This window comes from Anabrus simplex, chromosome 2 (assembly GCF_040414725.1).
Source record: "Anabrus simplex isolate iqAnaSimp1 chromosome 2, ASM4041472v1, whole genome shotgun sequence".
NCBI lineage: Eukaryota > Metazoa > Arthropoda > Insecta > Orthoptera > Tettigoniidae > Anabrus > Anabrus simplex.
Window position 1 is genome coordinate 608,321,804 of NC_090266.1, and position 24,420 is coordinate 608,346,223.

At 37.6% G+C, this 24,420-nt stretch overlaps 1 protein-coding gene across 1 annotated transcript in view; it reads right to left on the reverse strand.

Moving 5' to 3' along the window:
- The window catches only part of alpha-Man-IIa (alpha-mannosidase 2), a 355,439-nt gene that overhangs the window by 159,995 nt on the left and 171,024 nt on the right, over positions 1-24,420 (reverse strand). Inside the window, exon 10 of the mRNA XM_067139236.2 lies at positions 7,448-7,632. Within this exon, the coding sequence (XP_066995337.2) occupies positions 7,448-7,632 (185 nt within the window). The remainder of the gene's footprint in view (positions 1-7,447; positions 7,633-24,420) is intronic.

Consider the following 24,420-nt stretch of genomic DNA (forward strand, 5'->3'; position numbering starts at 1 on the left):
CGCCCGGTCATTTACCTATTAATTGCCTCAGCAATCTGTATTTTTTCTACATCTTATCATTTGATATTTCTGTGTTTCCATTTCTCACTCACTCTCTCTCCTTATCTTCAGTATCCTCCTTCTCAGAAATTGTGTTTCTAAGGCCAGTACCTAATTTTCATTATCTGTTACTGCCCTGTCTGAGCTGTATACATCATAATGGGTACGTACATACGATGACTTTTATATTATTTCTTCAGCCCTCTTTGGTATATCTTTATTCCATTGTGAATTCTACACTCTGTGATAGAGAGCATTCCCAAGTTGTATCCTCTTGTTAATTTCCATATTCAGTATTAAACTCTCCATTGATTCACTTGAAGTTCTCCACAACTTTGCCTCAGATTGTTTCTTACCACCCAAGTTTTTATTGTTTCTTTTCCAATATATTTCTTAAACACTTGCTCTGGAAACACTACTTTAGGCCCTTTCTTAATCAATAACAGTTTACGGTTTTTGTAGATGCTGAGGTGCCCGCAATTTTTTGCCAGTAAATTTACAGACACAAGACTGGCGTACCTGAGCACCTTCAGATACCACCAGACTGAGCTGGCATCGAATCCACCAATCTGAACACAGAAAGTTGATGCTCTACTATCTCAGCCACTCAACCAGGCACATAACAATAACAACAACTACTACTACTACTACTAGATATGGGCTTCACTCTTAATCTTCCGCTTTTGAAAACAAAACGTTGTTCTTGAAGTTCTCTCTCCTTTAACCCTCGAAGTGGCGGTCATTTATCCTGTAATGGCAGCGATATTTTACCGGTGTTGCAGACTCTTAGTATAAATTGTGTTAAAAATCGCTGACTTGTTATACATACATAAACAGCACACCCTTTTATCCTGAAAGTACAAGGAATAAGATGATGATGATACTAAAGCTGTTATTTATCATCCACAAAGTGTAAGACCAAAAATATGTTGAATTTGTTTATATTATTTATTTTTGCAAAAGTTTTGCTATATATAAAATGTTTATATTTAGGTAAATTAAAAAAAATACATATACAAAAGAAGCACCAGTTCATAGTAAATAGGTGCGTACCAGTATATAGTTTATAATACTGTTCTTAGCTGGAAAAATTATACAACAATTGTATGCTACCACTTGTGCATTTCACTCAGAGTCACTTGGGTGGGTCTTTCTTTTTACTCCATGACTGTGAGGCCTCCAGAAGTGCACTAGTTTATAACACCCCTGGTGAATACCACCTCGACACCATAATGTAGACTTCTTCTCCTTCTTCTTTACTTTCAAGCACACAACACATAGGCGATTGTTATTCTGTGGCAATATTTCGAGAGCATGAGAGGGGCCTCCTGCATGACCTGTTGGCCTCACAACTGGAAGTGGTCATGAAGTCTCATCTTGCTAAAGGCTTATCAGTGTTCTTTATGTACAGAACGTATGTGTCAAATAATGTCATATCTAGAAGATTTGAAAAAACTGCTTCCAGTACCTTCTAGTGGGTCTGGAACAAGTGGCATGGAAAATGCACTTACCTTTATTATCTACACCTCCCATGAAGTTATTGTACTTATGAATCAGTAGTGGTTTCAACCCCTCATTTCCCTCAGTGTAACATCCTGTTGTGAGACAATAAACTGGTTTCCTTGTTTTCGTCTCTTTATAAGCAACCAGTAGAACGTCACCTTGCCTAAAGTAAACGATTTGCCTAGGTTCAAGTTTTGTACCTAAAACAATCTGAGATTTACTCACTGTTCCTGTTTGGAAATGATTCAGTATTGCTGAGATGAGTGCATATCAACACTTCAGATTGATATCAGAAGGAAAACTGGCGGCTAAATATAGCTGGCTCAGCTGAGACATTCGTGTGGCCGGCCGCTGAGTATGTAGCAGCTAGCACAAGACAGCGGAATTATGACGCTACATTGGCAACGATTTACACTAGATTGGTGTAAGATGTTATTATACAAACTATTTCATGATTATGGCCGAACATTTCTCCTTCAATTGATTCGTAATTAGCACATTTCGATGAATAATAATAATGAGATTATCGAAATAAAATAAAGAGCATGTCAAAACGCCTGATATCAGGCACTTGCCACTTGGAGGGTTAATTCTTCTTTCTAAAATTCTTTCCAGGTTCTGGCTATATGGGATATAACTAATTTTATTCTAAAATTAATTCTGTTACTCTTTCTTAAAGGTAAGTATTATAATTCCATACAATACAACCTTTAAATATTGTATTTCCAGTTTCCCAATCTTTTAGGACCTGTCTCCTATTACATACATTCTTGAACAGTCTGTATGTCTACTGAAATTTCAATGGTCAAGCTGTCATTTCCAGTGCAGCTTCATCTGATCTCACAGCTTTTGTTATTTTCAAATAAGAGTCAATTCCACCTCTGAAAAAGTAAAGTTCTTTTTTTTTTTTTTTTCCCCCAACTACCTTCCTTGCATCAAAATGAAATAAAAGCAGCACCACAGGAGGCATTAAAGGCGGTTGCAAATTATGGTTTCCAGGAATGTTTCCATAAGCTTTGAATGTTTCCATAAGCTTTACCAATACTGACAAAAGTCAAAAGGAGATTACTTTAAAGTGGTCATGCATTGTTGTCTTCAGTTGTTCACAGTATGGAAGGACATGTCAAGTCCCAAAATTTTGGATTGTACCTCATAATGTATTTATCATGAAAAAGTACCTTCATTTTTTATCTGGTAACTGACTAGGCATCATTGCACAAGGAAAATACAGTGGAACTTCAATTCTCTGTTTTTGAAAGACCCATGAAAATAAAACTTATAATATATGAAAATTAAAAATTCAGAAATGAATAAAAACCATCAACAATATCATAATAATGAAATGGGTACAATTATAATCTTATAAACACTGCTATATATAAAACACGTTAAAAATCTTAATACTTTAAATTACATTTTACTGGGGAAACATTGTGAACTTTGACCCACTAAGCTCATAGAAAAATATGCTACTAAATAATGCCAAAGCAAGCAACAATCGATCACATGTAGCTTTCTAGTTCTCTAATTTAATAAAATAAAATAAAGAACACACAATGCAAACATGCTTAATATAATGGCAAAATCACTTATTTTTTTTTAATGTTTTAATTTTTATCTAATCTTCCCATGTTATTTCATCACTGATACATGTATTATCTGCGCACTTTTTAGCGATAGATTTGTGTACGCATTTGAGGAGTAAGGAGGGAGCTCTCCCAGTTCCGTTAGTACTGCCAACTGAATGGAAATGAAATCTGAATTGAATCGATAATATGATCGATCGATATGAATTTTCTAAACCTTTGTTACCTTAAGCCAACAACTGTGTCACACACACACATTATATAACATAATAAAACATTTCTCGATGCGAATCTTATTCCTAGAGTGAATTCTATAGTTTGGCTTTGCTGTGTAAATAACAACAGTACTAGTACGTAAAGTGTACACCAGATGTCGCACAGCGATGCATAAGCGATTCATAGTTTGTGTTTCAAAGGTTGCCAGTACGATCTCGAAGATTGCCGAGGTCGACCGCTTCAGCACTAGGGTGTAAATCTATCGCTAAAAAGTGCGCAGATAATAGTAAGTTTCTACAAGTCTTGTACTGCATAAAGTACCATTAGGCCTACTAGACTCTCAAAGGTTATATTGTACTTTTGAATGCAAGTATCGATTCTCAAAAGTTTGATTCTACCCAGCACTTAATCACAAACCACACACTGAAGAGAAAGAAGAAGAAGGAAAAAGGCCATCAAAACTCAAGAAATTTAGGTTAATTCATAGCCTTGAACTCAGCTGCAAAGCGTGTTGAAACAATCACTGCACAAGCCAGTACAGGTGGGAAAAGATACAAACTTTTTGAATAATGATGTTATTGGTTTTACATCCCACTGACTACTTTGGACATTTTTCGGAGATGCCGAAGAACCAGAATTTTGTCCTGCAGGAGTTATTTTACATTTCAGTAAAGCTACCGACACGAGGATGACCGTACCATGTTTACTCACATATCGGCCGCACTTTTTATGCCAATTTTAAGGTTCCAAAATAGGGGGTCCAGTTATTATGCAGACAATTTTCAGACAAAATTTTTAAAAGACCTGGGGAGATACTGTAGCCATCAAAACTAATATTAGAGAGGTATTTAAATAATAACAAAGAGATGCTATGCAATTGCCAGTACAGCTTTTGACTAGTACAATATTATAACAGGGGCTGAGACCGGTATATCAACTGGTATATTAAGTATGGTAAATATTGCGCGAAACAGTTAAAATGGATAGTGATTTCATTACAACTTCACTGAAGACCGTAATAGAATGTTATGGTCTCTCATTACATATGATGACATCAGATGGGGAAATGATGAAGTCGCTTTTTACATCACGTGCTGTGAAAATATTAATTGCAATTTTATAATATCCAGTCCATTGTGATCAATCCAATTACTTGAAAGAAGTTACCACGCACCCTTAAATTAATAATAACTGTACTAAACGCTGAGATAATAGTCAAAACTTAAAATATTACTCAGGCAACATGCTCAAAGGATGGCGTGTTTTGACCAGCTTACTTGCACATCATGACAAAAGGCGAGTGTAATTAATTTTAACCATAGACTTATTTTTCTAAACAGCAAATTTGACACCAAATTTGTAGTCAGCCTGATGAACTACTAGGAGATGTACGCGCTGTGTTCCTGCGTCAGCTTGTTTGTGCACCAGGTCTGCAATTCAACCTTTGCTTTCTCACACGTTGTCATGAAGGCCACTATGAGCTCAATATCGCATCCCCATGCTGAGATGGCAGTGTGCCACGTATTTACGATTGTCAAATGTTACTGACACGGTGGTCAATAAAACACAAAATTAATAAGTAACGCGGTAATGCGTACTGCATGAAATAAGTAATGTTGCCTGTGTTGTTGAACTTACCTCATGAAATATTTTACTGCACACACTCAAAAGATTTTAACTTATTTACAAACATACAAAATACAAAGAACGATTGAAACTGTACATGGAGGCTATTTATTAGTTTATATTCCATTCATAATTTCTAAAACTGTAGACCTTTCACTTGCAGGGTGGCCGGATTGTTTACATTTTAAAAATTTGGGAGAAAAAAATACATTATAATAGTACAATACCAAGTCATTAAAAATACCCACTGCTTGTGAACATTTGCTCAGAATCACACGGACAGTGGCTAGTTTCACTTTCGCCTCGAGGATACCAGTCAGGAATGTGATGTTCTTTGGTAATGTTTTGCATTTAAATATAACATACAGAAGTAGTTTACGGCCGCCAGCAGTAATGGCCAACATCAGCGTACAACATAACTTTTTGTTGTCGGTAGTTTTTATTACAACACTTGCCATTCCCTCCTCAGACACAGTAGTGTTCCTTGGCATGTCAAAATACACAGGAGTTTGGTCAGCACTGCTGATCTGCGAGAGGTGATATAAGTTCTGCTGCCTTAACCTGATCACATCCCCATGAAACTCTAACTTTATCGGAGCAGTCGTTAGGCATTTTTGGCACAAAAACATTTTCCGGCGCAATGCCAGATTATTATGCCGCATAACTGAGTAACCCACCCATGACTTACCTTGAATAAGTTTCCTCGAATAACATGGGATCGTGCAATATCCCATGACTTTAGCTGTAACATTTCGTGAGAAACACTGCAACCTCTGTTCCGCATCTCCACCACCCATTCCGGTAACGCTTCCTCAACACCCGGAAACTTGCCCGGTTTTGAGCCATGACATGCCACATCCTGCTTTCTCCAACTGCTCACTTGTTTTTCATGAACAGAAAACTCATGATCTGCTGCTCTGTTAACAGTTTCTTCTAAGAATTTTACCATGTTTAGCTTGAATGAAGCCATGTAAATGTTAACTTTCCCCACAATAAATATTTACTAACAAGCTCCACATGGTTGAGTTCAGATTGTACGCGGAAATGGCCCTTTCCGTTTGTTACTGCCAACGCACATTCCTGCAGCAAGCCCACGGATTGGATATGCGATTCTTAATCGGTGCAAAGATTTATGTGAATATTCGGTCAAAAAATTATGGATGTGGCTGATATGGGAATATTTTTTTTGCTACTTGCTTCACGTCGCACCGACACAGATAGGTCTTGTGGCGACAATGGGACAGGGAAGGGCTAGGAGTGGGAAGGAAGCGGCCTTAATTAATGTACAGCCCCAGCATTTGCCTGGTGTGAAAATGGGAAACCACGGAAAACCATTTTCAGGGCTGCCGACAGTGGGGTTCGAACCTACTATCTCCCGAATACTGGATACTGGTCGCACTTAAGCAACTGCAGCTATCGAGCTTGGTAAATGTGGGAATAAATACAGTACTTGAGCACCTTCCAATACCACCACAATGAACAGGATCAAACCTAACAAGTTGGGGTCAGAAGGCCAGCACCTTGACCATCTGAGCCACTCAGCCCGGCTTTCAATTTTTTAGGCTGTGCATATAAAAAGGCTGCAGTTTTTACATAGGTTGACTTTTTAGTAGTGTCAACTGCTTAATTTCTAGATACAGAGCATACGTAGAAGGTTCTAAGTTTTACGGGCTTTTGACGTAGCCACCAGCACTGCATACAATGTGTTCCCAGTGACAAGGAAGCCTTTGAATTGTGTCGGCACTGCCTAATCTCTTCATGGTACGAAGAGAGCAATCGATTGCCCACCGAACGTCTTCAACTCTTTGGAAGTGAATCCCACACAGTGGTTCTTTCACCTTAGGGATTAGGTCAAAGTCACAGGGACACTTTATGCATAACCCACTCATCATGACAATGCAAGGGTGCATCCAGCAGAAGCAGTGTCTGATAGGAAGTGTTCTACCATCCCAAATTCTAGAGATTTTAAGCCCCTGTATTCAGTACTGAGTGTTTCTTTGGTAGTGGGTAGTGCAAGGTTTTGTGTGTAAATGAATATGATTATTAACACTAATACAAACATCCAGCCTTCCAGACACAGCTCAACTCCCCAGCCTGGCCAGGAATCAAATCCGATATCCTCTGAACCGAAGGCCACGACACTGACCATTCAACCAAGGAGCCAGACTAAAGAGCAAAAATATATGACAAGAAAACTGAAGGAAAATGAACAGCAGGTGAGGAAGTATATCAAAGACTTTCAAGTAATAAATGAGTGTACACATTTGTATGGAACAAAGACAGGAAAGAAAAAGTATAACAAGTAATGTTGTGTCATGAACCAATATGAAACAGGATGAAAAAGTAAATCAGAGATAGTATGAAACTAGAAATAGAAACAAATATGTATCAATTCAGACAGTAAGTCACATCAGTTGCCATTTTCAAATTGATAATATTTTACTTTATATAATTCCTTTCTTTGAATAAAATCTTACCTGAGGTAGTTGATAAGAATACGATCCATTCTCTTGTAAAATGGTCTTGATGTGTAGTACCCACTCCAATAGTGATCATCTCTATCAGCATAGGTAAAAAAGTCTCCACTGAGAGCTGGAAATTTTTCAGGTGTCTTTTCTGCACGAACAGCATTGAAGTAATCTCTCAGGGTACCAAACTGGGCCTACAAAATAATTTATAACTCAGCAAGCTATATATCAAATTTAACCTGACAGCACGGAGTGCCATCCTAGGTACGGCATGCCTGAAACATTGGCAGATGTGGAGTGCTGTACTTACACGCAATGTGCGGCCTCTGCTTTATGCTACAATCTGTCATAGGTATTGTAAACTAAGTGAAGCTTTTTTTACATAGGGATAGTGCACTGTTTCCTCTTCCTCAATTTCGACGACTGTTTCCTTTCCTTTGAGCAACTTCAAAGTCATGAAATTCAGTGCTGTGACAACTTATCTTGGTAGGAAGCTGTAAAGTGCAGCTCTCTGATGAGGTTTTGCACTTTTAAAGAACAGTTACGGCAGCTCAGATGATTGTGATCTTAATTCCAATAATAGTTTGTTGATAAATGGCGTTGCTGCGATGGAAATGAATGCCGAAAGTGGAGGCAACAGCAAGGTGTGTGATGTTGAGCAGCGTGCTTGCACGTCTGGTGCATATACACATTCCAGTGGGAAGGTATGTCTTCTTAACCGGTTCAGAGGGATATATTTTGTGATGTAGATTAGGAGTATATTATACTGCACCAAAGTATTGTGTTTGTACATGCCAAAAGTACCAAGTTACAGCAGTTCCAAATATCGCACACTTCATGCTTCTTAACTCGCAGTGAGTAGTAGTCTCCTCCTCCTCCTGCACTAGTGAGTGGTGCGCACTGTGACTGCTCCCATGCTGAGGGATTAAGTAGTGTTCAATGCTGAAAGCCTTTCTTTTGAACACGTAAGTTGCATGTTGCAAAAAAATCCCAAGGTCGTACAGCACTTTTAAGACACATCCCCAACGAAGGCGAGCTTCACATACCTTTTGTAACCACACACCAGCCCTCCTGTTAATCATAAAATTCTAGCAGTACTGAGAATCAAACTCGGGGGGCCCCCCAGGACAGCACATAATAATGCTAACTGTTGCACTATGGAGATGAACAAATTGTATGCTACAAATTTTTTGAAGCTCCAATTATTTTAGTTTAATGATAAAAGTAAGCTTAATGCACAATTAAAGGAGAAGAGAAACATGCCCTTTCATTGTAAGTACCATAAAATTACAATATGTATAGTAATCTTGCCATGGGATGGAGTAGACCATGTTGTCAGTGATCCAATGCCGGGTGTTAGGCGGTGGTTAGTATCCTAACAACTCACTGGAGGTGAACTGCTTTGGGCAGAGGAATCTCCTTAGCAGAGGAAATTCTGCTGGAATCCAAACTGCAAGTGCCTGACCCAGAGTAGGCAGCTTGTGGGCACAGTTTTTGCCCATGTTAGCATTGGCTGTTATTAAAACACGTAGAGGGCAAGGGAAAACCACTACATGAAGCTCCTTCCCACGATATGCAACCATGAAAGTGGAAGACAACATAACCAATGTTATTGATCATGGCAGCTTGAAGTCACGATCCGGCAGACTGAAGGATGATAAGGTCTCTCAAGCTCATGCAGCAAAATCCTTGCAATCATGAACTCAATGAAGCATTCAGTACTGGAGCCTGGAATGTGAAAACATTGGAAGCGAGGGAAATTAGAGGAAATTTAAAATGCCATAATGGAAGACCTGGATATTTTAGGTATATGTGAAACAAGATGGGAGGGTAACAAGAGATTTTGTATCAGACAACACCAGAGTGATGCACAGAGAATCAAAACAGTCAGACAGAAATTGAGTTGCCATTATCCTCTGAGGAAAATGGTAGCAGAATGTGATGAGAACATGTCATGTAAATAACAGACCGATAATTATAAATTTAAATCAAACACTCTGAACCTAGAGCCTCCGTGGCTCAGGTGGCAGCGCACCGGCCTCTCACCGCTGGATACCGTGCTTCAAATCCCGGTCACTCCATGTGAGATTTGTGCTGGACAAAGCGGAGGCGGAACAGGTTTTTCTCCGGGTACTCCGGTTTTCCCTGTCATCTTTCATTCCAGCAACACTCTCCACTATCATTTCATTTCATCTATCAGTCATTAATCATTGCCCCAGAGGAGTGCAACAGGCCTCGGCAGCCGGCACAATTCCTATCCTCGCCGCAAGTTGGGGGCTTCAGTCATCCCATCCCTGACCCGGTCATTGACTGGAAAACAGGTTGTAGATTTTCACTGTGAACCTAGTGATCATCCAAGTATACATGCCAACGTCTGGAAGCAGTGATGATGAAGTGGAAGAAGTTTATACGAAACTGAGGACTCTCAAGACACTGTAAATAAAAATGACGTCATAATAATGGGAGATTACAATGCAGCAGTTGGGTACAGAAATCACTAAAGCTATGATGGAGAATTTGGACAGGGTACAACAAAAGGTTATTATATTTCTGTGAACATAAAAGAATTGTGAGGAACATATTTTATGAAGTTACAAAAGTAAGATGATACATGTGGAAAGCACCAAGGTACTACCAGATTGACTACATATTAGCAAAACAGAGGTACCATAACCAGGTTACATTAAGTCATAGCTACCCAAGTCCTGATGTTGATAGTGATCATGTATTAGTCAAAGCAAAGTGAAAAATTAGTTTCAAGAAGTTAAATGATCAGTTCAACCCAAATGGTGTCTAGAGGAACTGAAAGAGAAGCTGTAAGAGATACATCTTTATATATAAAATAACATGTTCTGACTGACTGACTGACTGACTCATCAGCACTGAGCCAAAACTACTGGACACAAAGAAATGAAATTTTGTGGATACATTTATGTTACAGTGTAGGTGCTTACTAAGGAAGGATTTTTTGACATTCCATCGCTAAGGAAGTGAAAAGCGGGGTGATTTTTTAAAATGAGCATACCTATATCTCAAAAGCTTAACTGTTTAAATACAAGAAATTGGTATCTGGAATCTCTTTTATAAATAAAGAAAAACATTTTTTTGTTTTTGGAAAATCCACTTAAGGGGGTGAAAAGAAGTGAAAAACAAGGCAAATTTTTAAAATGAATATATCTCAAAAACTTAACATGTTACAGACATAAAAACTGATATTTGGAATCTCCTTTAAACATAAATAAATACGCATTTGTTTGTTTTGGGAAAATCCACTTAAGGTGGGTGGAAAGGACTGACAAAAGGGTTGAATCCTTTAATGGGAATACTTATATTTCAAAAAATGAAGATGTTACACATGTGAAAATTGGTATTTGGAATCTCCTTTAAAAATAAACACTTTTTTGAATCAAGAAAATCCACTTAAGGGGTTGAAAAGAAAACTTCTAAAATGTTATGAATTTACAAATGCAGATCAAATTGATTTCATGCCAGCCAGAACACTGAGTGGAAATCAACTGCTGTCCGGAATCAATTTGATCTACATTTGTAAATTCGTAACAGTTTAGAAGTTTTCTTAATATTAAGTGGAACAACAATTTTACTGAATCAACTCTCATTATTTTTTGCATGAAATGAATTTTAAGGACAGAAGAAACTTTAAATTACATCATCGTCATTTTACGTAGAACTGCTCTGACTTCATCACATTACATCTAGCGACTTCTTCATCTGATGATATTTCAACATGCACTTATTTTAATTTATAAGTACTGTATATCATATGAGTGTGAATTTTATTCATGTTTTGTAACTTTTAGTATATTAAATTTAAGTTAATTCTAGACAGTTGAAGATGGCCAAATGTGTTCGAAACATGTCCTGTTATTTTAATATGATGTTCTTAAAACTTTGAATTGTAAATTGACTAGATTGAACCAATATACTAATTATTCAACTTATGTTACAGACATGAAAATTGGTATTTGGAATCTCCTTTAAAAATAAAGAAACACGTACTTTTGTTTTTGAAAAATCACTTGGGGGGGGAGATGAAAAGAAGTGAAGGAATTGAATTCTTTTTTGCTAGGGGCTTTACGTCGCACCGACACAGATAGGTCTTATGGCGACGATGGGATAGGAAAGGCCTAGGAGTTGGAAGGAAGCGGCCGTGGCCTTAATTAAGGTACAGCCCCAGCATTTGCCTGGTGTGAAAATGGGAAACCACGGAAAACCATCTTCAGGGCTGCCGATAGTGGGATTCGAACCTACTATCTCCCGGATGCAAGCTCACAGCCGCGTGCCTCTACGCGCACGGCCAACTCGCCCGGTGAATTCTTTTTATGAGGAAGCTTATATCTCAAAAACTGAAGACATTACAAACGTGAAAATTGGTATCTGGAATCTCTTTTAAAAATAACGAAACACACATTTTTGCATTTGGAAAGTCCACTTAATGGGTGAGGGTGGGTGAAAAGAAGTGAAAGAGCTGAATTTGTTTTTTGAGGATACATATACCTCAAAAACTGAACACGTTTCAGATGTGAAAATTGGTACGCGCAATCTTCTTTAAAAATAAAGAAACACATCCTTTTTTGTTTTGGGAAAATCCACTTAAGTGGGTGAAAATAATTGAAAAAGCAGGAGAATTTTAAAAAAGACGTGGAAAGTGGTATTTGGAATCTCCTTTAAAAATAAAGGAACACATTTTTTGTTTTGTTTTTGCAAAATTGATGTGTGTGAGAGCGAGAGAGAGAGAAAATAAGTGAAGGAGTTGAATTCTGTTTATGAGGATACTTATATCTCAAAACTGAAGATGCTACAGATGTGAAAATTGACACTTGGAATCTCCTTTGAAAATAAACATGTATTTTTTTTTTTTTTTTTTTCAGGAAATCCACATATGGGGGGTGAAAAGAATTGAAAAAGCAGGTGAATTTTTAAAATGAGTATATTTACACTTTATCTCAAAAACTTAACATGTTACGTGAAAATTGGTCTCTGGAATCTGCTTTAAAAATAAAGAAACATGTAGCCTATTTTTGTTTTTGGAAAGTCCACTTAATGGGGGACGGGGTTGAAAAGAAGTGAAGAAGGAATTTAATTCTTTTTATAAGGATACTTATATCTCAAAAACTGAAGATGTTACAAACGTGCACATTGGTATTTGGAATCTCCCTTAAAAATAAACACATATTTTTTTCCAGAAAATCCACTAAGGGTGAATTTTTAAAATGAGTATATTTACACTTTATCTCAAAAACTTAACATGTTACGTGAAAATTGGTCTCTGGAATCTGCTTTAAAAATAAAGAAACATGTAGCCTATTTTTGTTTTTGGAAAGTCCACTTAATGGGGGACGGGGTTGAAAAGAAGTGAAGAAGGAATTTAATTCTTTTTATAAGGATACTTATATCTCAAAAACTGAAGATGTTACAAACGTGCACATTGGTATTTGGAATCTCCCTTAAAAATAAACACATATTTTTTTCCAGAAAATCCACTAAGGTAGAGGGGGAGAACTGATAAAAGGGTTGAATTCTTTTTATATGGATACTTACATCTCAAAAACTGAAGATGTTACAGATGTGGAAATAGGTATTTGGAATATCCTTTAAAAATAAAGAAACACATATTTTTTGTTTTTGACTTGAGAGAGAGGTTGTTTCTCACATCTACAATTCTATGTTACATGTTCCAGACTTAGCTCTGCCAGTAGCCTGGTCATCTTAGCCCCAAAAGGCAATACCACAAACGTGGTTTAAAAAGAGGTTCTGGTGTAAATGAAACTATATTTTGATGAGTTTTTATACTTTAAGGATTTGCAGATAATGCCTTGGTGCAGTACTTTTAACAAATTATGAAATCCGCGTGAGCGAAGCCATGGGTAACAGCTAGTTTAAAGATAAAACAAATGAAACTGATGTTGAAGTAGAATGTAAGAAACGAAGTAACATATAGAAAAAGAAGCAGGTGAAGTTCCTGGTAGAAGGAAACTGTGGATGACTCAAGAAATTCTTGACCTCATTCAAGTAAGAAACTAGATGACAAAATTTGATCGTTTGAAGTACAGGGAAAGTAAGAATCTCATCACAGTTAACTTCTGTCAAGAAAAAGATAAATGGATGGAAGAAATAAGTACTGACATTGAGAACGATATTAAGAATGGGAAAATGAACAAATTATATGCTGAAAAATACTGCAATACAAGCCAAGAACTAAGAGCAATGTAGTGAAAGAAAAAAAGGGAAATTACTCTTTAACAGTGAAGATGTCAGCAAATGTTAGAAAGAATACCTTGAGGAGTTATACAGTGGAGAGGATATAGGCAGTATGGAAGAGGAGTCAGGTTCACAAAAACAGGAAATGACCACCAATATATTGGGATGAGATTGATGTCACACTATTAATCTTCCATGGCAATAAAGCAACTGGTACAGAGAATATTCCTGTGGAACTCTTGAAACATATAGGAATGAATAATCAACTTTTTGAAATTGTTACAGTATGTTATGAAAGAGGAGTAATACCACATGACTTCATTCAGAAGATGGCAGTTTTAATACCAAAGAAAGGAAATGCCCTAGATATAGAACAATACCTCTGCTTTCCTATGCTTCGAAAACACTGCTGAATATGTTTAAGAAACAGAATAAAAGGAAGGGTACAGCAGAATTTGGATGATGGTTTCAGAGCTGACAAAGACACCAGGGAGGCAATTTTATTATTTCACTTGATTCTTGAAAGGAAAATAGACCTTAAAGGAAAACTAATGTCACATTTATTAACTTGGAAAAAGCTTTTGATATGGTAAATTGGGAGTCCCTATTTCAATCATTAAAAAGAGCTAGACTTGATTGGAAGGACAAGCATCTAATACTTAATTTGAACAAGTTGGAGAGCACCACAATTGAAGTAAATGGTAGTAAGAACACAGCAAAAATATGGAGAGATGTACGAGAGGGATGCCCTTTATCATCCTACCTGTTCAATCTGTACATTGAAGAAGTCATTATGCTTTGAAGGAGAATACAGAAGGAATTAAAAGTAAATGTAAAATGATAACACAGTGTAAAATTTGCAGATGACATTGCTAAAAGAATGGATATGAATAGGATGCTACAAATTATGGAAAAAAATTTAAAGCAAATTAAAGCTAAAAATTAACACTGAAAAGCCCAAGACAATAGCAATGACTGTAAGCTAAGAAAAGCACAGACAAAAAGCACCAATAAGACTTGAAAAAAAAAAAAAAAAAAAACCTAGATAAATATTTCAAAGTTCTGTTATGTTGGAAAAGGAATGTACTTCAAATACACAGTTCAAAAAAATTAGGGGAACATGTTTTTGAACGTATGCCATGCCCCACAAAACAATCTCTCACACCCAAGTATATTATCAAATAAACCTTTCTTCTTTACCATTGAAGTATACAAAAGAACATTGACGGATTCGTGTTTATTTTCAGAACACAAATGGAAATGTCCAAATAAGGGTGAAAACAAAGTGATAACAGTCCTCCAGGGTGGATTTTTGTCACTGTTGGAGAGCTTCAGGGCCGTCCACGAGCATTTATTGATTAACAAATTCTTTATACAGTGTTTAAAAAAATTAGGGGTACATGTTTTGTAACATCTGGTATGCGAACGTTAATTTGGTAGATTTATCATAGCTTGGCACCTACGTGGCATGTTCCGTATAAGTCGACAGAGGTCACGTTGCAGTATCAGGTCCCGTTCTTCAATGAGAGCCTCTTCGAGGTCTTGGAGAGTCTGTGGTGGAACAGGACGGCCACAAACACTTCTGTCAAGCCTATCCCACACATGCTCAATGGGATTAAGGTCGGGACACACTGCTGGCCATTCCATCTCTTGAATGTCCAGTTCTCACAAGACAGCTTTGGTGATGCACACTGCGAGCCCTGGCATTGTCGTGCATGAGTACGAATTCAGGGCCAACACCGTATACAGCAACCAACACATGCTGTAGCAGTATCGTCTCGATGTACCCTGTGGCGGTAAAATTACAACGGACGACGACTAGATCCGTACGGCCATCAATACTGATCAATACAGAACCTTGTCCGAATCGGTCGCCTTTCTGGACAACATTTGACATGTACTGCTCACTACGGCGTCTCCACACACGTTGACGTCTATTATGCTGTGTCAGGGGAAGTCTGGACTCGTCTGTGAACAACACAGGTCTCCAGTGGCAAAGTTGCCAATTGACATGGGTACAGGCAAACAGAAGGCGAGCTGCGCAATGTTGCTGCCTTAAACAGGGCACTCGAACAGGACAACTGGGTCATAAGGACACTTCTCTTAAGCTGTTCCTTACTGTCTGGTCAGACACCATGACTCCAGTGACCGTCCTGAGGTCTTGTTGCAGTTCTCTGGCAGTTGCTGAACGATTCCGCAACGCACAGATGGTCAGATATCGGTCATCCTGTCGGGTTGTCATGCGTCCACGACCTTGTCCAACACTCCTTGTGAATTGGCCTGTCTCACTGTAGCGATTCCACAAGCGTTGAATAACTGACGGAGAGATATTCAGATCCACAGCAACACAACGAAAAGTCCATCCTTTCTTGATCAAGGTGATGGCCCTTGTGACTTGAACTTCGTTAAGATGTCTCATGGAATGTGCTGGTTTACAAATAATGTGCTCAAATGATCACAGCAGTCTACGTACCTCACAACGACACGTGGACACACCGCTATTCACTTTGTTTTGAGGGGTCACATGACAGTTTAAAGCAAGGCTACGCCTACAGATGGAGTATAAATTCAATTTGACATACCCAGAGTAGCTAAGGTCTCAAGGTATGCTGTACGACCATTGGAACCCCATCTACCAAATTAACGTTCGCATACCAGATGTTACAAAACATGTTCCCCTAATTATTTTTAAACTCTGTATAAAGAATTTGTTAATCAATCAATCAACCAAATCACTACGATCTCTATTTAGGGTAGTCGCCCAGATGGCAGATTCCCACCTGATGTTTATCAAGACTTTTCTTACATGGATTCATAGAAAGTGGAAATTTATTGAACATCCCCATTGGTAAGTTATTCCGATCCCTAACTCCCCTTCCTATAAACAAATATTTGCCCCAGACTGTTCTCTTCAATTCCAGCTTAATCTTCATATTGCGATATTTCCTACTTTTAAAGATACCACTCAAACTTACTCGTCTACTAATGTCATTCCACGCCATCTCTCCAGTGATAGCTCGGAACATACCACTTAGTCGAGCATGTCATCTCCTTTCTCCCACGTCTTCCCAACCCAAACTTTGCAACATTTTTGTTACGCTATTCTCGAGCTACTTTGCTTTGGATTTTTTCCAGGTCTTGAATCAAGTAATCCTGATGAGGATCCCATACACTGGAACCATACTCTACGTGGGGTCTTACCCGAGACTTATATGCCCTTTCCTTTACATCCTTACTACAACCCACAAACACCCTCAAATCCACATGCAGAGATCTGTACCCATTTACGTGATTACCCCAATGAAGATCTTTCCTTATATTAACTCCTAGGTACTTACAGTGATTCCCATAAGGAACTTTCACACCATCAACGCAGTAATTGAAACTGAGAGGACTTTTCCTATTTGTGAAACTCACAACCTGATTTTTAACCCTGTTTCTCATCATACCATTGCCTGCTGTCCATCTCACAACATTATCAAGATCATTTTGCAGTTGCTCACAATCTTGTAACTTATTTATTAGACTATAGAGGATAACATCATCCGCAAAAAGCATTATCTCTAATTCCACTTGTTTACTCATATAATTTATATATACTGTATAAGAAAACTTAAAAGTCCAATAATACTACCTTGAGAAATTGCTGTCTTAATTATTACAGGGTCATATAAAGCTTTGCCTACTTAATTCTCTGAGATCTATTTTCTAGAAATATAGCAACCCATTCAGTCACTCTTTTGTCTAGTCCAATTGCACTCATTTTTGCCAGTAGTCTCCCATGATCCACCCTATCAAATGCCTTCAACAGGTCAATCACGATACAGTCCATTTGACCTCCTGAATCCAAGATATCTGCTATATCATGCTGGAATCCTACAAGTTGAATTTCAGTGGAATAACCTTTCCTAAACCCGAACTGCCTCCTATCGAACCAGTTATTAATTTCGCAAACATGTCTAATATAATCAGAAAGAATGCTTCCCCAAAGCTTACACACAATGCATGTCAAAGTTACTCGCCTGTAATTTTCAGCATTGTATCTCGCCCTTTCCTTCTGTACACAGGGGCTACTATAGCAACTCTCCATTCATTTGGTATAGCTCCTTCATGCAAACAATAATCAAATAAGTACTTCAGATATGGTACTATATCCCAACCCATTGTCTTCAGTATAACCCCAGAAATCTTATCAATTCGAGCCACTTTTATAGTTTTCAACTTTTGTATCTTATTGCAAATGTCACTGTTATCATAGGTAAATTTGAATACTTCTTTAGTATTAGTCACCTCCTCTATCTGGATATTATCCTTGTAACCAACAATGTTTACATACTGCTGACTGAATACTTCTGCCTTTTGAAGATCCTCACATACACACTTCCCTTTTTCATTAATGATTCCTGGAATGCCCTTCTTGGAACCTGTTTCTGCCTTTAAGTATCTATACATACCCTTCTATTTTTCTCTAACATTTGTATGACTGCCAATTATGCTTGCCATCATGTTACCCTTAGCTGACTTCTTTGCTAGATTCAATTTCCTAGTAAGTTCCTTCAATTTTTCCTAACTTCCACAGCCATTTCTAACCATATTTCTTTCCAATCTGCACCTCCTTAGTCTCTTTATTTCTCTGTTATAATAAAGTGGGTCTTTACCATTTCTTACCACCTGTTTTCACATTCCTCAGCAATTGCTTTAAACACATCCCAGAGTCTGTTTACAGTTGTACTTACTGTTTTCCACCGATCATAGTTACTTTTTAAAAACTCCCTCATGCCTGCTTTATCAGCCATATGGTACTGCCTAATCAGAGAAATAGAGAAAACAAAAGAAAATAAACTCCTGAGACCAGGGAAAGTTTGTTAAATCTTGTGTGTGTACTATACTAATCTATGTGAGCAAAATATGGATCCTGAGAAAACAAGAAAAAGACAGGCTAGAAGCAGCTGAGATGTGGTTTTGGAGACGATTAAACTGAACAACCTGATTGAAAAAAAACAAAACACCATAGTACTGAGAGAAATAAATGAAAAAAAGAAGTATATTCTTATAAATTGCTTTACGTCACACCGACACAGATAGGTCTAATGGCGATGATGGGATAGGGAAGAGCTAAGAGTTGGAAGGAAGCAACTGTGGCCTTAATTAAGGTACAGCCCCAGAATTTGCCCACTGTGAATACTGGAAACCATGGAAAAACATCTTCAGCACTGCCGACAGTTGGGCTCAAACTCGCTATCTCATGAATGCAAGCAGATAGCTATGTAATCCAAACCGGGCAACAACAAGAGAAGTCTCATTAGAGAAAAAGAGAAAACAAAAGTGGAACTTTTCGGCCATTTAATGAGACAAAACAGTTTCATTTGCAACATCGTGGAAGGGAAAGTTCTTGAAAAAAATGATATATATCAAGAACTTCATGATGCAAATGAACTGCAGCTCCAATGAGATGAATATGCTGGCAATGGACAGAGAAAGTTGGTTGCAGTGACGTAAAAGATTATGATACAATATACTAATAATGAATCATGGAATACACATGTATCTGCACAGAATTGTATTCACACAGATAGCCACAAAAAAGTACAAGCAATGTTTCAACACTTTTAAGAAACTAGAATTTTCCCCCTATCATAGGCATAGCATATCTGAAAAATGGGATGAACCCTGTGCTACTTGTGCTACTAGTAGCTTCTAATATGTTAATCTATCAAAGCAAATGTAGAGGAGTGTGCAGAGGAAAACAGGTATCTGCCTTTAAAGTGGTAAGGAATGTTTAAGGATCTATTATACTGTACTACAACAGGAAGATAAAGAAATTAAGGAGGAGGTGCAGATTTTTTTTTGCTATTTGCTTTACGTCGCACCGACACAGATAGGTCTTATGGCAACGATGGGACAGGAAAGGGCTAGGAGTGGGAAGGAACCGGCCGTGGCATTAATTGAGGTACAGCCCCAGCATTTGCCTGGTATGAAAATGGGAAACCACGGAAAACCATTTTCAGGGCTGCCGACAGTAGGATTCGAACCTATTATCTCCCGAATACTGGATACTGGCCGCACTTAAGCGACTGCAGCTATCGAGCTCGGTGAGGTGCAGATTAGGAACAAGAAAAAAAGTTAGGAATCGATGTGGGAGTAAGGACAGATAGAAGGAACTTACTAGGAAATTTAATTTAGCAAAAAAGACAGCTAAGGATAACACGCGATAGCTGCAGTCACTTAAGTGCGGCCAGTATCCAGTAATCGGGAGATAATGGGTTCGAGCCCCACTGTCGGCAGCCCTGAAGATGGTTTTCAATGGTTTCCCATTTTCACACCAGGCAAATGTACCTTAATTAAGGCCACGGCTGCTTCCTTCCAATTCCTAGGCCTTTCCTATCCCACCGTCGTCATAAGACCTATCTGTGTCGGTGCGACATTAAAAAAAAAGATAACATGATGGCAAACATAATCAGCAGCCATATGAAGTTTACGGAGCAATGAAAGGATATGTATAAATACTTTATGGCAGAAACAGGCTGCAGGAAGTACATTCCAGGGATCATTAATGAACAAGGGGAGCATATATGTGAGGACTTACAGAAGGCAGAAGTATTCAGTCAACAGTATGTAAAAGGAGTTGGACATAAGGATGATGTCCAGATAGAGGAGATGCCTAATACTGGCAAATTACTGAAATTTACCTACAATAATGAAGATATTTACAGAAAGATACAAAAGCTGAAAGCTAGAAAAGCAGCTGGGACTGATAAGATTTCTGGGGATATATTAAAGGCAATGGGTTGGTATATAATGGCATATCTGAAATACTTATTTGAATACTGTTTGCATGAATGAATGAATGATACCAAATGAATTTAGAGTTGCAGTAGTAGCCCCAGTATACAAGGGAAAGGGTGATAAACATAGAGTGGATAATTGCAGGCCAGTCAGACTGAAATGTGTCGATCATAAGCTCTGGAAAAGCATTCTTTTTTGATTGCACAACTCTACAAATAAAAAGTTTCAAGGAACTGACATGATAGTACCTGATTAATGTAATTAGGCCATGCTGATTTTGAATCTGTCAACAGCATTTTCTATCACCCTTAGTTCTTTAGATATGGTACTGTATCCTTTTAAAGTTGCTGTAATACTTCACAAATTTGGTTGGACACCCCTGACTAAAATTTGGGAGCTTAAATGTTTTACTGACATATTATACAATGATAGGAACATTAAATACAGAATAGTTAGTATATTACCTTTAGAGTCACTATCATGAAGTTGTTCAGAAGCTATTTCTATGTGATTTTATTTTATACGAAGATGGATCATCCTGCAGAGGAAACCAAGAATAGTTGCTCATCATAGAGGGATCCAATCTACTTTGATATCTACGTTCCATTTTTAGTATATCTTGATGAAAACGTTTTCCTTGCTCGTCACTAACTGCACTGACATTCTGAGGAAAGGTCTAAGTGTGAATGTAGAAAATTTATTTTTAATTACATCTCACATACTAAATTTCTGTAGTTATTTAAACCAGTGGTATTCAAAGTATGGTATGCATACCATTAGGGGTATGCGGAGTTGTCTCAAGAGGTACGCAAATTTATTGTAGCTTCTAACTGTTTTCAGCGAGCAGTTTACAAATGAATTGAGCCTGCTCATTTTCAATAAAATCTTGTTCTGATTTAGTGTTTTTGTCTACCACTACACACAGTCCCCTTTCCGAACTATTCATTTTAAATTATGTGTCAGTTTGTACTTTCCATTCACTAGGTATATAAAAATGCTTACCGTACTTATGCTACACTGCTCTTTTTTGATTGTTTGTTTAAAAATCCAAACATTCACTTAATTTTTCTCAATAGTAGTGTATACAGTACAATAGTAATTGTTGCATTAATAATTATACTCGTACATATATCGTTGGTAGGCAATGGAAAACTTGGTAATTAAACTAACCAGAAAACCACGTTTCTCCATCTGTTTTGTGAAGGTTTTCCGCGTTGCCTGAGAAGGGAACAGAAGACTCCAATGGTCGAATAACTGGGCTATCATTAAACAACAAAAATGCCAGGAACAGTTCTCTGGCCATTGCCGACAGCTCAGTTTATAGAGCTTCTTATGTAAACTTTACTCTGAACGAGTTAATGAGGTTTTCTACAATATATTATTGTTATTTTTGGGGAACAGGATGGTACAGCGGCTTAGCTCCTTGCTTGACATCCTGGCGACCATTGCTTGATTCCTGATGTTGCTGGGGTGGGATTTTCAGTTGGTTATCCCGTGGTGTCAGGAAGGGCATGCGACCTTAAATCCCCGGCCACAAGTCTCTTGTGCCTCAGTGCCTGCAGGGACCCTGAGCAAGTGGGATAACCTGCAGAAGATGATGATGATGATGATGATGATGATGATGATGATGATGATGATGATGATGATGATGATTACAGTTAGTATTATTTGCCATCCAGCAACAATCATTTATTATTTTTGGTATCATCTCAATATTCTCATAATTCGGGGGTATGAAGGTAAAAAATTGGATTTTGAGGGTATGGTGACCAAAAAGTTTGAATACCACCAATTTAAATGATCATTGATAAGGATATCACTATTTTGTACATTTTTCTCTTTTGTTTCCCAGGAAACCATTCACCACCTTTTAAAATGGATAACCACACGGCAAGTTCAGCAGCATTCAGCTTAGAATCAAATTTGGAATATTTAAGCAATTTTCTTAACTCTGGTCTTATGAAAATTCCTTCTGCCTTCTTAGCTTCACTCAAACTGGCGACACTTCTTTTGGGTATTCAAAACCTTCCCGTTTTCTCTATTCCCTTCACAATGTTTTTCATCAATCCCAGTTTTAGAGTAGAGGAGGAAGATACACATTTAAAGTGTTCACCATTGGCATGTGTTTTATATTTTGCTTCCATGGTTCGAATTCTTCTCTCTTGGGCCACTGCGTAGTGTTTGTCAGTAACTCAACTGTCCAACATGCACAGGATATAGCAGAATTTTGTAAATCCAATCTGTAATCCTAGGAGAAGTCCAATAACTTTTAAATCACCAACAATAGACCAGTTATGTCCCTTGTATTTAATGGTTTCTAGATTCAGTGACAAACTTTCATGTGATCCTTTCATACCAAGTGCATGAGCCACAGGAACTGAAAAAAGGTCATTGCCATTGTGAAGTAGCACAGCCTTCAAAGTATTTTTTGAAGAAGCTATAAATAAATGTAAATCATTATCGTACACAATGTTAAGTTTTGACATCAAACCATTCATATCACAACAAGCACAGAGTGAACCAACTTTCCTAAAATATGGTAACAGGTCTTGATTCCTATTCTGAAAGAAAGTAACCTTCGTGTCCCTTCCCAGTAAATTCCATACTTGAAGTCTTGAAGCAAAGTGTTCAACATCTTGCTTCGACAGCTGTAAGTCAAGCACTAAGTCGTTCAGTTTGTTTTGTGCAGGGAAATGTGGTTTCAGTTCTTCCTTGGGACTGTAAGATGAATCGCTTGATGTTGATGCCATTACATACCGGTAGTTGTCTGAATAGTTACCCTCTAATTCTGAAAGTTTTTGCCAATATGAAAGAGCTACAGTTATTGGTAATTCTTGTAATGAGGTACAGGTCAGATTGCTGATTACAAATTGGGGTGTGATATTCTCAGTTTACTTTATGAAAACGTGTTATATTTATTATGAAGAAATAAATATCATCGATATGATTTGCTTGTGCATGTCATATCATGGGAACTGCAAAAGGTATATGCTGTTTCTCCCCTTTTAGCCACTGATTCAGTTTTACATAGCATCTGTTGTGTGTGGTGCAAAACCTTATCTTGGTCAACAAGCAGACAGTCTAAATACAGGCGATATGCAATTTTGTACTATGTTCCATTTGATTATTAGTTGTGAATTCTCTGCAAACAAAACAAAAACAATCCGGAGAATTCATATACCCACATCTGCGTTTCTTCATTGTTTAAGCACAAAAAAGCACAAAAACTTCAAAATTCAAAACTTGATATGAAACAGTTAGATCCCACCACCATGGTTTAAACAGAGATGCTAACTAAACAAAATTTTGAGAAGCAAACTTCATACTCAGGTAATTTCTATGAATACAGCTTCAGTCATCTGCTTAAAATAAGATGAATGGTTCTATTCCCATCAAAATTTCAGAACTAATATTTATGCATGCAGCAGTAAGCATAAACAATGATAACTTATTTTTCTGATGTGTTACAAGCATTCTATTTTCAGCAATGTAATAAGCACAGTATATGTAATAAAATCCAACCCTTCCCTTCCCAAAACCTTATTGAATTGTGTTACATCAGACATGGTTGTAAAATTACTGACTGGTTTAACAGAAGACGGTTTGGTTTGTGTTTAGGAAAGGTTATTCTGATGAGGCTCAACTTGTAGGATTCCAGCAAGATATAGCAGATATTTTACATTCAGGAGGTCAAATGGACTGTATCAATATTGAACTATCCAAGGCTTTTGATAGGGTAGATCATGGGAGATAATTGATGAAAATGAGGGCTATTGGACTAGGCAAAAGAATGGTTGAATGGGCAGCTAAATTGCTAGAAAATAGAACTCTGAGAATTGGAATACGTGAAGTGTTATCTGATCCTGTAATGATTATGAGAAGGGGTCCCACAGGGCAGCATTATTGGACTTTTATAATTGCTTATATATGAATAAAATGAGTAAAAGGATTGGAATTACAGATAAGGCTATTTGCAG